Source organism: Toxorhynchites rutilus, chromosome 2, assembly GCF_029784135.1.
Source record: "Toxorhynchites rutilus septentrionalis strain SRP chromosome 2, ASM2978413v1, whole genome shotgun sequence".
NCBI lineage: Eukaryota > Metazoa > Arthropoda > Insecta > Diptera > Culicidae > Toxorhynchites > Toxorhynchites rutilus.
In genome coordinates this window covers 239384359-239398533 of record NC_073745.1, presented here as the reverse complement: position 1 = coordinate 239398533, position 14175 = coordinate 239384359, and the positions used below count along the sequence as shown (strand labels likewise).

The 14175-nt window shown below is 38.1% G+C and overlaps 2 protein-coding genes across 5 annotated transcripts in view; one reads left to right on the top strand and one right to left on the bottom strand.

Annotated features, from left to right (window-relative positions):
- The window catches only part of LOC129765339 (chondroitin sulfate N-acetylgalactosaminyltransferase 1), a 197724-nt gene that overhangs the window by 43647 nt on the left and 139902 nt on the right, over positions 1–14175 (bottom strand). The window lies entirely within an intron of this gene.
- Positions 1–14175, top strand: part of LOC129765340 (synaptobrevin) — a 91302-nt gene that overhangs the window by 10634 nt on the left and 66493 nt on the right. For all 3 annotated transcript variants that reach the window (XM_055765527.1, XM_055765529.1, XM_055765528.1), the window contains exon 2: positions 11281–11328. In XM_055765527.1, the coding sequence (XP_055621502.1) occupies positions 11300–11328 (29 nt within the window). In that variant the 5' untranslated portion in view covers positions 11281–11299. The remainder of the gene's footprint in view (positions 1–11280; positions 11329–14175) is intronic.

Genomic DNA, 14175 nt, shown 5'->3' with positions numbered 1-14175 from the left:
CTTCGAGAAGAATCCGGAATGATGTCATCGTTACTGCTAAATAATATGCCAGTTCCCTTGGAATTGAAAATTATGTTTAAGCGGAAGAGTTTATTTTAATGTTTTCTATCCACATAGTACTGCTGCGATCGAATACATTTGGTTTTGTGATTCTTCAATCAAGTGCAACTAATTAGCAGGAAAGCTTCTGTAGATTATTCTCCCCCATCAGTAGAATATTTTCGTATCGAATACAGTTCGCGCGCGCAATGGAAAATGTTTCGCATCGCGAAAATCATATAATTTTCAATTATTGCTCAGTCGCAGAAAGTTTCAAACTCAAAGAGTTCATTCGCCTCTAGTTTTCCTTCCAAATTTCCATCGTAAACCACAACTTCTTTCGATTCAGTCACGGACAAAAAGCATACTTGAGCGATATTGTGGTGGTGAAACGAATTCATTTTTCGTGAGGACATCGACAAGACAACATCGTTACTGAACGAGTTGAACGAGCTGGACGAGCTGGACGGCGAAGGATCAAGGGATTCATTATCATTAAGAGAAGAGAAAACGACCGAGAGAATACCAGCATCGAAAATTGGTTCCGCTTGAGATATCGGAGCAACCGTCACACACACACATACACGCGCGCAACTCTTTACGTTTGCTGATTATCGAGAAGAATCCGGAAAGAAGTGACCGTTGCTGAAAAATTATTTATAATAAAAAAATAAAAGAGTATATTTTAACGTTTTCTATCCATATAATACTGCGACCAAATACAATTGATTTTGTGGTTTTTCAATCAAGTGCAATTAACAGGTGGTTATCGAGTTAGCATTCACCACTGGTGGTGGACTTCGAGAAGAATCCGGAAAGATATCGCTGCTGCAAAATAATCTGCCAGTTCCTCTTGGCATTGAAAATAACATGCAAGCAAAAGAGCTCTCGTTTTCGAAGTGCCTCAAATATTCATTTAGTCATTCATTCAGAATGGATTCAGATTCAACTTCAAACAAATGATCACTGAATCAACGATAGTCCTACGTCACCATTGCGGTTATACCATAGATATAACCCACTTCCTGTTTTTTGCAAATTTTCCTAAGTCCTCTGTACACACTTGTCATTTTTTACGTTCCGATTCACCCTACAGCTGCGGAAGTCGCTTTACTGTCATAACAAACAACACAACAGGACCGGTCGGCAAACAGGAGTTAGTCCGTGTAAAATTCCGCTAGTGGAATTCAAGTGTTTTAGTCGGAAAATTCTGAAAAATTCGATACTTCTGTGAGCCTTATTCATCTTAGATCAATATTCAGTGTATTTTATGAGACGGTTTTGTTGATTATCGATGATGGAAAACGTTGTTTTGAAATTTCGATCCCATTCGGGGTAACACCGACACCTTCAGTCAGGGTAAAACCGACACCTGGTTTGTGTTCCACTGACAGGAAAAATGCGTCCTTGCTTCATGTAGATGTCTCGTGTTTATATTTGGAAGACAAAACGACAGAACTGGATTGATAAAAAAGCCAAAACCAACGTTGAACAGGGCTTGTCAACAAAAAAGCCTGGAAGAGCTTCAACGCTCATCGGCACAACCCCCGTGTTTGTTCACCCAAGCTGAAATCAAAACTCTCGTGTTTACTCCGGACCAGGAGTAGGAATTTATCCATCACCTGCTTTTTGTAACAAGTTTACATTCGTTTCTCTAAAGGTTTTAACCCGACAGGGTGTTAATTCACCGGCACTCTCATCTCATGAATAGTTGAGAGGTTCTGTAACGATTTGAAGTCGGAGGAACATGGGAGTATTGGAAATATGTGGGAATTCTTAGGGTGTCGGTTTTACCCTGATTTCCCCTAATGAGATCCGATTTAGATTAGGAGACGACAAAAAGAGACGGAGGAGGAGACGACAAAATTAACATTTTATTAACATTAGTATTAATTTAAACAACAAACTAAATTGCAAAATCCTGCAAAATGTTTCCTTGTAAACTAACCATTATCAATAAAAGCCGTTTCTTCAAAAAAATGGTTTTGTTTCAAAGTATTGTTTTACCGGTAATGAAATGTTCATTACCGAATATTCGGTTATTGAAATTTTGGCACGTTAATGCAATCCCTAGTCGAAAATGGTTCGTCTTCTATCCAGAGCAACTTTTTGCATTTTACACGCATTCTATATTACATACCTTTTCACGCAGGCAGAACCGGAATAATATATTGAAGGACTGGGACACTGGAAATTAACTGAATATACAGTTTCCGCAGGAAAAATCCTTATTCCGGTTGCCTCGAAAATTAGATCGCTTGCAACCGCAATGGACGAAAACTTTGTTTTGCTTACAATTTTGACATTTCGTGCGCGGTGTTGCAAGGTGTTTCGGAATGACAAAGTAATGCTGTTAATGCTTCTTGCCAAGCATACTGTCCAAAATACTGAGGTTTTCTTATGAAACTAGAAGTGGTCCGTCTTACCCCACCGGGAGGTTTTATCCTATTTTTCCCTATTTTGCATAGATATCCCTTGATTCCGCAAGATTCGTTTAGTATTAGCATTAGCATCCAGCAAGTTGCACAATATCGTAGGTGGCATGATTTCAAAACTATTAAGTTAAAAGCTAGCCTATATCCATTGCTGATGATTAGTAATATCTATCAGATCAGTGATTTTCAACCTGTGGGGAATTTGGTCATTAAAAGGGGGGGATTGTGCAAGGGAATATTGCACATTTACTTCGCTTTGAAGATGACAATGATTAGCAAAAATTGCCACCAAAACTGTTTTGGATACTCTACAATTTGCGATGCTCGAGGAACATTTTCAAACCTGAAATGTAATGCTCAATTGAACAGTTAATGATGATAGAACAGACGACAAAACATGAGATGTGCTTTTGGACAACGTTCTCAAGAATTACAATGTTGGCCGAAATCGTTCAGGCGCAGGTTTCATACTGACTAGACAGGCTTTATACACATTTTTTTATCAGATACAAGTATAAAATTTGTTGCGAACATAACTTGTAAAACGTTTGTATTCTTTTATTATTTTATATGCTACATGCTGCAGTCTTTCTTACGAAATACAGATAGGGTGGAAGAAATTAGATTAATTTTCGTAAAGGGGGGAATGGAGCAAAAAAAGTTGAAAACCACTGTGTTAGATGAAGGCAGCTTTCTCCAACAGTTAACAATTGTCCTGACCACGTCCTTGCAACTGCTAAGGAAAGGGAATGAATGTTAGTTTGACATTCACTCAAGAGAAATGCAGAGAACTCTACGACCTGCCTTGATTCCGCAAGATTCGTTTATTGACTAATTGTCTCACCAATCAATTAATGTTGCACTCTTGTACTTCGCGGTGTATGAATACAGGTTGTGAGTTGTGGTTTATCAGGTTAATAGTAAAATCGACACTTTATTTAGCCTACTTCCTGAGCCACGGCCAGAGTTGCCAACCTTCCAGTTTTTCCTGTATATTGCCAGCTTTTTTTTAAGCATGCCAGCGAAACAGTCAAAGGCAAAAATCTCCAGTTTTTTTAGCCAAATTAAAGCCAATTAGCAAGTCTTTTTAGAAAAGAATATAACAATTGTAAAAAAGTTTGGTTTTTGTTTCCATAAATATTGATAGTATTTGTTTTTTATATTTTTCATGGTCTCTGGACTAAGGTCGCCAATTTTTTTTTATATTTTTTCTTGCAAACAGGTTTTTTCATATAATATATTCAAAACTCTGAGAGGGGTTTTTATTCGTTTCTAAGGTGTGATTTTTCAAAGTTAACATGTTTTCAGACAATATTTCTAGATCTAGACTAGATCTGTTCGACCAGAATCCATTTTTATCGCAAGTTTGATATTTTCTAAAGGAAAAATAGCTTATTGGCTTTATATGTCGATTATTTGAATCAGTCTAGTAATCGAACCGCGAATTTGCTTGATGTGATGAACTTCAGGCACCCAGTTTCAATTTTGACATGCACGCTGAACGCATATTGTTGAATCAATCGACGGTATCGCAGCGAACTGCTATCAACATTTTACATTTTATCATCAAACGGTCTGCATAAAAGTTCATTGAGCTGAAGATATGAAGGTATATTTTCTAATGTCGTTTAATAACTGAGCCAAAGCCTTGTGTTCGTACCCACTTTTCTAGTTAGTGTAAGAGAAACATATTTCGGTCTGGCCAAATGCGAGCGAGTTCAAAAGTACCTGCAGCTTGCATATGTTTACAATATCGATTTCCCCAGGGCCCTTGGTTTAGACGTTCGTATTATGAAAATACATTCTGGTTCGAACAAATGCAAGCGAGCTCAAAAGTAATCGCAGCTTACATATATTTGCACAAAAAACGTTGTGTGATGTTTGTGGAAGTGGAAACGATTTGCTGAGAAGCATCGAACGACAATGAAGTGTCTTTGTCAAGGCCGGTGGAGAAGGAGTTTGGATTAAGTTGTTCCCAAGGGGCCTTCTCAGGGCCAGAGACGGATGCATAAGTTTAAAGCCTCTATAATTCAACACAGTCATACAGTCTGTCATATGTTTGCAATGTCGATTTCCCCACACCTTGGTTTCGATATCTGTGTTGGGGAAACAGTATTCCGCTGTTAGTCTGGTTGCTTCTTCTGGTCGGTTCAATTCGGGAAGCACAAATCGGACCAATCGAAACGAGGGATTTAGGACGTTTAGATAATCCTGAACATTTCACAATTATTCAATTGTTTATCTCAATTGCAATGTTGAATGTTATTAAATGTGATAGATGCGTAGAAATATTTCCTATCAATTGATGCAAACATCTTTGCGATCTATTAAGGAATGCTTGAATTATAATGATTCAAAATCTTTAATTTTTCCTACATGTTTGGTGTTAATATTTTCAGTATTCAGTATATTCACCAGTCAAAAAAATAACAAATTTCATGCAATTTTTAGACATTTGGCATCAAACTTTTTTTTTTGAAAATCTCGATTTTATGTACTCCCCCCTTGGGTAATTTTTCGGCTTTCACAAAAAATCTAATCTTGACGTTTGTGACACTAGTAAATGAAGTTCGATTGAGCAAATCAGCCCTATTCTGTATTTCGAAGGATTTCCATTTCGTTCGAAACCGTTATTTCGATCGAGTTATAATTTCGCATTCCATATTTCTATTGATTTGCCCATTTAATGTTCGTAGAGAAAATGGTCGAACGAAATGGAAAAACCACTCCAACGAAGTACAGAATGTAAATTTATTAAGTCGTTCGAAATATTTCGAATCGATCGAAATACAGAATAGGGGTGAATATTTTGCATAGGGTATCCTATCATGCGAATCATTATTTCGCCGTATTAAAAATCGAGATGACCTTTTTTGGCACCCTAATCCATACGATTTGCCTCGTATTCCGAAAGAAACGACGAAGTCCCAGAGAGTCGATTTTTGATGACGTTTCATGCAGTTGAAAGGCTTGGCATCGTTTTTTTAACTCGATTTTATGTAACCCCATGTATTTTTTTTATGTTTCAATTATGTCTGTATATAATCGAATAATCAGCAAACCGGATCTCAAAAAGGATCATCATTTGGTGTCGGTAAAAGAGACTTCCGATTTGACCTCCGTTTTTCCTTTGAATGAATCCCATCGATATGTAGGAAATACAGTCGAAGAGCTATACTATACATTCCAATGCGGAAGCCGCAAAAAAAAACAAAACAAAATATGTATATATGGCCGTTGCATTTTAGAGAGTCGGATCAGGACCACCTTCCCCTATATAATTGAATAAACGTGTTTCTGCACATAAAAATTATGTTTTGATTTTTTTTTAAATCGACACGAACTTTTCGGACAACCCAATACTATAGAAAGTAACGGGATATCGATTTACGCAAAATCAACTGCGTATAAAACGATGAAACTTTGACATCAGCCTTCAAGAGCTCTAGGTTTGATAATTGTTCATAAAACCTTCGAAGGCAGCTGTCGATCGTAATCTCCATTTAATTTCTCTAAGGATAGTTTTCCTTGAGGACATCGTTCGTGGTAGATTTTCAATGATTGTGTGATTTATCAGGGTGTTGATTACCTTGAAAAACCTTGAAAATCAGGGAATATCAGGGAATTCACACAATATCAGGAAAAATCAGGGAACATCAGGGAATTTCGTCATCAATCTGGAAAAAAACTAAACTTCGCTAATTAGAATTTTGATTATTGCAGTAATTAGAGAATTTTGATGACACCAAAAGCTGAGAAGGTCTAACTATGACGTGATATAAACCGCTTTATGATAATGTTTGGCTTTGTCCCGTATCCTAAATCTAAGCTCGATGAAATTTTTAAACGCTATACTCTGTGTTGGTTTCGACGAGCCTTTGAACAAGACTACAAAGAGACTGCAGATGGATCTGAATGTTATATTTTGGAATGAAGAAGAGATGGAGGTGGAGAATCGTTACATGACGGAACGTTTCCAAGCATCAGAGATCAACTTGGAGCTTTTAAAGAAGGTCTGGGAATTATATTAGGTTGGAGAAAAAGTAATTCATTATTTGTGGGTGAAATTCAAAACTATGTTTTAGAGATGAACCAGCCTTTGGCTGAAAATCTCTTTAATAAAGAGAATAAAAAAATTGGTGGGGTATATCAATTATATAACCGCAAGGCTGACGTGGGACTACCTTAGCTTAGCAATCATTTGTTTGTATTGGTTAAATTTTTGATTGTAAATTTAATGACAATCCTTTTACGTTTGGTATGATGTGAACGGAAGAATTATCAAACGCTTATTTTGTTTTACATTTCCGTCTGATGTTTGCATCTCTCAAGTACACGTACTTCTCGAACCGCGAATTTGCTTGATTTGATGAACTTCAGGCACTCAGTTTCGATTTTGACATGTACGTCAAACGCATATTGTTTAATCAATGGGTGTTATCGCAGCAAATAGTTATCAACATTTTGCCTAATCATGAAATGGTATGCGTAGAAATTCAGTGAGCTGAAGATATGAAAGCATATCCTTCTATACAATTTTGAATAACCGAGCCAAATAGTTGTATTCGTAATCGTTTTTGTGATCCGTGTTAGAAAAACACTTTTCGGAGTGCAAAAAAAATTGCGGGTACAGAAGTACCCCCGGCTTGTATGAATCAACAACTTCAACTTCCAATTTTTATACTATAGAAGCTTTAAACTTGAAAGTTCATTTGCCTCTAGTGTCTGCACGATTTTCCCAGGTTCCTAACTTTGGGAGACCGTGTTGAGGAAACATATTCTAGTCTGCACAAAGGCAAGCCAGTACAGAAGCAGTTTGCATTTATTTGCAAAGCCGATTACTTCAGACATCTTGTTTTTGAAGTCACATTTCAGTCGGAACAAAAATAACCCCGACTTACATGTATTTGCAAATGCCGATTTCCCCAGACACCTTGGCTTAGAAGTCTGTATTAGGTAAACACATTTCAGTTGGAATAAAAATACCCCCGACCTGTATGCATTTGCAATGCCAATTTCCTCAGACACCTTGGTTCTGAAGTCTGTGATTGGGGAAACACATTTCAGCCGGAACAAAAATGCCACCGACTTGCATGAATTTGCAATGCCAATTTCCTCACGCGCCTTGTATTTAAATTCTGTGTTAGGGAGACACATTTCAGTCGAAACTAAAAATACCCCCGACCTGCATGAATTTGCAATGCCTCCGACTTGCATAAATTTGCAATGCATATTTCTCCACGCTCCATGGATTTAAAGTCTGTGTTAGGGAAACACATTTCAGTCGGAACAAAATACCCTCAACTTTCATGTATTTGCAAAGCCGATTTCCCCTAGGCTGCTTGGTTTTGATGGCTGTGTTGGGGAAACCGTAAATCGGGCCAATCAAAACTAGGTAGTTAGGGCGTTTCGATAATGCTTAACATTTTACAGTTATTCAATTGTTTATCTAATGAAAAATAACATTTCATTAAATGCGATAGAAGCGTAGAAATATTCCCTATCAATTGATGCAAACATCTTTCCGATCCAATAAGAAATGTTCGAGTTATAAGCATTCGGAATCTTTCATTTTTTCTTGCATGTTCTGTGTTTAGGTTTTCATTTCACCCCCCATATACTCCGGCTAGACGTAGTCCCACGTCACAAAAAATACTGTTTAATATGCTTCGGATTGTCCGATTTGGGTCAAGTATTTTTGCAAAATTTGTTGCCATTCTAATGGTAGCTCTATGATGTCTCTATAAAGAAGTATAGGTTCTGATTGGTGAAAAACTCTAACAATAGATTTTTATAATCATCTCTTGATGCCAATTTTTATCACTCTGGAAATTTTGAAATGCGAGACACCCTGTAACTCACAACTGAATGGAATAAACAAAAAAACAGCAAAATATTGTCACTATTACAACGAGTCCAAACTATGGTATGATCGATATTACGAGATATTGATCACTAAAGCCAGGTCCCGAGAAAATAATGGATAACTTTTTCTCCAACCTATTTGAACAAATTTCTTCTTGTGTCGATGAACGGTACCATCGTGAATTGGTCATTTTACGCGAGACCAATGGAGAAGTCGAGATAAAAAACTCTTGAATTTGGGTAGTTTCGGATTGAATATTTTACACGGTTCATCAATAAATTGATGGATTAAAAAAAACTCGCCATAATTTTACGACAGACAAATCTTAAAATTTCGTCTGGGATGCGAAGCACTATTTTAAATCTTATGAAGCATTGATATATCCTTGATCTTGCCGTCATTGAATTCCGGTAAAATAATGAGTGGAAAACGATTTCGAGAAACTTTTGACACTATTGATCTTTTTGACATTTGACGGATTTTGGACGTTTCAGTAGAGCTCCAGCTGACTTAATACTGGAACAATATTGATAGCAACAAGAGCAACAATTTTGTTCACTATGATCCGAAAAATGAACGACGGAACTTCTTAAAATGGTCTTCTGCCGCTCGTGTGGAAACCCCAACGTTAAAAGGGTTTTTCCATTAATACCAAATGTTTTTAGGAAACATCTGTGAGGAAACGGTTGTGCTATGCGACAAGTTTATGATGGTATGCTTCACTTTGGAAGATAAGCACCAATAAAAATGTCGTGCTAGGTCATTCAACAAGTTCGAAATTCTCATTCTCTTTATCTAGAAGACAAGGAAAGTCGAATAGAAGAAGCTTTTGCGTTAAATGAGTTGATTAATGAGCACATTAAAGAAACGGCCACGCGAAGCAGAATCGAAATTTCTAGAGGTGAAACGAAGATAACTTTGGAAAACGCACAGAAGGGAGCCGAAAGATTACAAGAAAATGCATTTCGTTAAAATTGTAACAGTGCCGTGAAATAGACCCAAATCCATTTTTTAATCTTTAACGGCACTTCTCAGTCGCTGTTAATCTCAATTAAAAATCACAACAGTTCATTTATCGGAAGGTATCGAATACGTTCTTAAATTTCATTGTTTGAGCTAACGGAATATTTCAGGAACAACAGCTAAAGTACTAGTAAATAATTTAATTGCCTATCTACACTTGGAATTTTTCTGAAAAATTACTGGAAAATCAGGGAATATCAGGGATTTTTTTTCGGGTTTGGAGTCGACACCCTTTTTATGTTCCTGAAAAAGTCAGATCGTCTACATGGGTTTCCAAAATCGTTTTTATATGGGTTTCTTTTGCATCTTATTTCAGTTTTGGTTTTGAACTTAATTGAGAGTGTGCCCATTATTTGAAATGCTACCAGCCAAAAATTAATCTTAATTCTAATCCTTGGAGCGATTTGGCTGTGGATATTTTCGTTATAGTGCCATGTCTTGTTGTTAATAACCATAAATATATAACATATGTAAGGTTTCAGTGTTAAGTAACATTAAAACTAACACGAGAAAACTAAGAGATTGTTCATATTCCAAACTCTTTTCTTGGCAATGCCTCTATTTTCCGGCAGGGGAAACGACAACCGCCGGAATGGGAACACCAATATACTGTAACCAAATACAAATTATCTCATTACCACTGCAAGATTCTGTCTGTGTAATAAACATCCTTTTGGATGAGCATTCCAGCAATGATCCGATTGTGCTAAACTGCGTGAATACTGTAATTTTCTCGAGAAATAAAAGAACGGTGGCGCGTGGAAACCATTAGCGTTCATCAAGTGGTGTGGAAAAGCACGAGTCAGCTTCAATCATCAAGGCCAAAGTATTGCCTGGCTGATTGGTACACTTCACGTTTATTTCTGTGTACCCAGAGAATCATATGGCCATCAAGCATACCCCTCGATGAAGTGATATTTCACACAAGACCGAGTCGGGTGAAGAAAAAAAAGCGACATAAAGAATGGAATCAAATTTTCGTTCGTGTGTTGTACACGCAAGCGAAAATCCCACGAAGATATCCGTATGAAGGATGAGGCATGATATCCTTAATCGGCAAAAAATAGACTCTGCACGGGACTGGGGGGAAGTACCATCATCAGAAAACACAGCTGCGTTACACACTGGCACGCAAGCCCAGAGCGAACTGAGTGGTGGAGCCTATCTGGGAAGAACACAGAAAGCAAGGGAAACTCGAGATGGTGCGACATAATAGGGTTGGGGAGGGTGTGAAAGTGCTTTTGTGTGTCTTATTGGATGAAATTTTCCAACAGAGACACTGGGAAGTCATGTGTGAAAATACTCATCCTCGAAACGCGTCGGCGTTATTTACGACTTCAATGGCGAAGAAATAAAAGCGCAATTCTTTGCATATATTTGAATGAGTTTGGATTAATGCGATCGAGGGCTGTGTGTGGGCTATGTATGGCGCGTTTTTGGGTTACGTACTTCGTGATTCAGACGCTCCAAACGACCGAAGTTGGGTGGTGCATGGGCGGTAGGGATGGAATAAATGTAGTCAACCAGGATGAGATTGAGTCATTCCAGAGCTGATGCCTTGTCAAATTAACTCTGACATTTGATACAATGTCAAATTCTCAGCCCTTTCTCGACGTTATCTTTCCTCCCTATAAAACCAGACGAACACAACGGGTAAAGATTAATCACTGCGCACACAGTGTGTTCTTTGTGTGCAAATTTCTATCCGACATGCGAATAAATGATGGTCTGAGATAACGGTTAGCGATAAAAGTGAGAGAACTGATCCACGATTAAATCTTTGCCTGACAAAGTTGGGTTGTAACCGTTCCTCGTACGGAAACAGCGAGCTTTAGTTGTGTTAGCATGAAAAGCTTGAAGTTTACGAAACTTTTACGATCCATACTAATTTTTTTTTTTGTTTTCTACTACTTTCAGTTAGCCACATATAAACACGATGTCTGCACCAGAAGGAGCTGCAAATGGGTAGGTTGATTTTTGTGCTTGTTGTGATTGTTTCAAAGCAACATTTTAACATTAGAAAGTGCATGAAATCTGGAACTATTTTAAAGTTGATTTGTTATTGACAAAATAACAAATATACCCACTCATATTTTTTTGTTAATTTTTGTTCATTTTTTTGGTAAGGTAAACTGGTAAACGCATCGTCATCATTCTTAAAATGTTATCTATTATGTTCTTTTTGAATTTCATTCATGTTGCACTGAGAAAACTAAAAGCTTTTCTCATAGAAAAAAAAAAACAATTTGTATTCCAGAAAAATCAGTGACAAAAAGACGGGTGGGTAATGTCGGGGACATAACCGGAGTGACGTAGGACTATACAAAGGGGACAGCTTTTGTTAAATATATATTTTAAATATATTGTTTTATTTTCTTCTCCTACGTGAATACCTACCAATCTACCTGAAAAATGGATTAGTTTACTGTTTACTCTTTATGAATATGTTGATAGTTCTGAAAAGAACCTTTGGTGTTGTGTTTTTGTTATCACTCGATATTCCCATCTTGTCCGGTTAAACCTTCCTGTTTAGCTATTGCGTTTGCCACTCGCCACAGCTTTCACAATTGGAAAATTTCTTCCCATCCAGCTTGTGACATATTGTTCAGTAAATTACATTTAATGCGACGTGCCGGAGAAACACTTTGCCACTCACTGAAACTAATTGTTGCCTTGATGAGCGCCGAACCGAAGCTGCTCTGTTCTTGATGCGGGTTTTGATTGTCGTGAGCAGCTTTGCAAGCCAACTCGAGCACTCCGACGGCCGAAGCTCTATAATCGCTGTTAGGTATACTGGTGCTCCGGCACCAATCCGTTCGGCCTAGTTACCCTTGCGGAGCAATCTGTGAAGGCGACCAACAGGGAACTGGAGACCTGCACGGTTCGAGTGAGACTTTGCCTTTCCCTTAACTTGTCCTCCTTTGTTACGTGCACGATGCCGATGCTGTACAACCACACGGGTTTACGGTTTGAAAGAAAATAAGATAATTTTTTGGGGTCCGCGTGTTTTATACTCAAGCGGTACACACTCACAGGATAGAGACAAATCGGCAGACTCAGCCAGAGGGGCGAGTCCAACGAGATGAACGAATGAACGTTAAAAGGGAGCGATGGCAAAAAAATACATTCATTACGATTTGTTCTCTCGTTGGATTCACATGCAGGCTAAAACGGGTCCTTTTCAGGATCACAAAATTATTTTCAATCTAAAGAGTTTATTGTTTTGTTATCACTCGATATCCCCATCTTGTTCGGCTAAACCTTTCTGTTTAGCGATTGCATTTGCCACTCGCCACAGCTTTCACAGTTGGAAAATTTCTTCCCATCCAGCTTGTGACATATTTTACAGTAAATTACATTCAATGGCACGTCGCATTACCACCACTCAGTATCGGATTGGAGATAATTTTAACCTGTAATTGAACATTTGCGATGACAGTGGTACAGTGTCGACTTTCAATGAGGAGTCATAATTTGGACCCCGAACTCTATGTTTACAAAAATGTCCAACTAAATATGTCGCATTACAGGTCCGTCCAATTAGCTAAATGTCGAGATAAGTGTAAATTACTGTACTTTCAATCTAGAAGCAATTTAAGAATTGGTGAAAATCAATAAGCTCAGAACAACTGCCAAATTCACATACTCATCATATCCTGGCAAACAAATTATGAAAAAATCAATTTGTGTTTTATTATTATTTTGGATATTGTTTTAGAAAGCATTGAACTGTATTTCCTAAACTCTTTTTTGGGAGGTTTAATGGCCCTGAAAAGCGCCTTGTTTTATGGAATGGTTCCAATTTAGAAAAAAACTTAGTACTCGTGGTTTTGAAAAAAACCATTTCGAACGCCCTCGATGCCGCCTTGTTCTGGATTTGCCATCAAAGCAGTTTGTATAAAGAACAAACTTTTTTCTTCTGCTACCTGATGCCGTTTTGCGATTGCGTTTGCCACTCGCCACTCGCTGCAACTGCCTGTTGTCTTGATGTCCACCGAACCGAATGTGTTCTGTTCCGAATGCGGGTTTTCTTATCGTCGCGAGCAGCTTTGCCATCTAACTCGATCACTTCGGCGGCCGAAACTATATAACGCCGGCTAGGTGGACTGGTGCACTGGTACTAACGTGCTCGGCCTAGCTACCCTTGCGGGGAACTCCGGATCAACACGGTTCGAGCGGGATTTTGCCTTTCCCTTCATTTTCCTCCTTTACCATGTCCAGACATGGCTGCTTGGGTTGGTTTGTTGATGTGTTGTGATGCGAAACGATGTGGTGTACGGCTTGAATGAGAATGATCGTTACGGCAGCGGAGCGGGGATTTTTAAGCTGACTGGCTGGTAGAGAATTACGCATGTGTGAGACTGCGACCAATGTTTCGTTCATTTTTTTCTTTTTCCTTTCCAATCGTGCTTCATTCTATTTCGCTGCTGCTCTGGTTGCCCGTTTTGGCCGGTACGATTTGAGGAGCACAAAATGGACCAATCAAAAATGGGCACATAGTGCATTTTGACAATGCTTGATATTTCACAATTATTCAATTATTTATCTCAAGAAAAATGAAATGTTATTCGTTATGATAGATGCGTAGATATATTTCCTATCAATTGATGCAACAACCTTTGCGATCTATTGAGAAATGCTCGAGTTATAAGCGTTCCAAATCTTGCATTTTTTCCTACTTGTTCAGTGCCTAGATTTCCATTTCACCCCCTATATCTTCCGGTTAGACGTAGTCCAACGTCAAAAAGATCGAAAAAGCTTCAAATAACTGAACGCAAACCACAACATTTCAATAATTTATATGACCTCCTT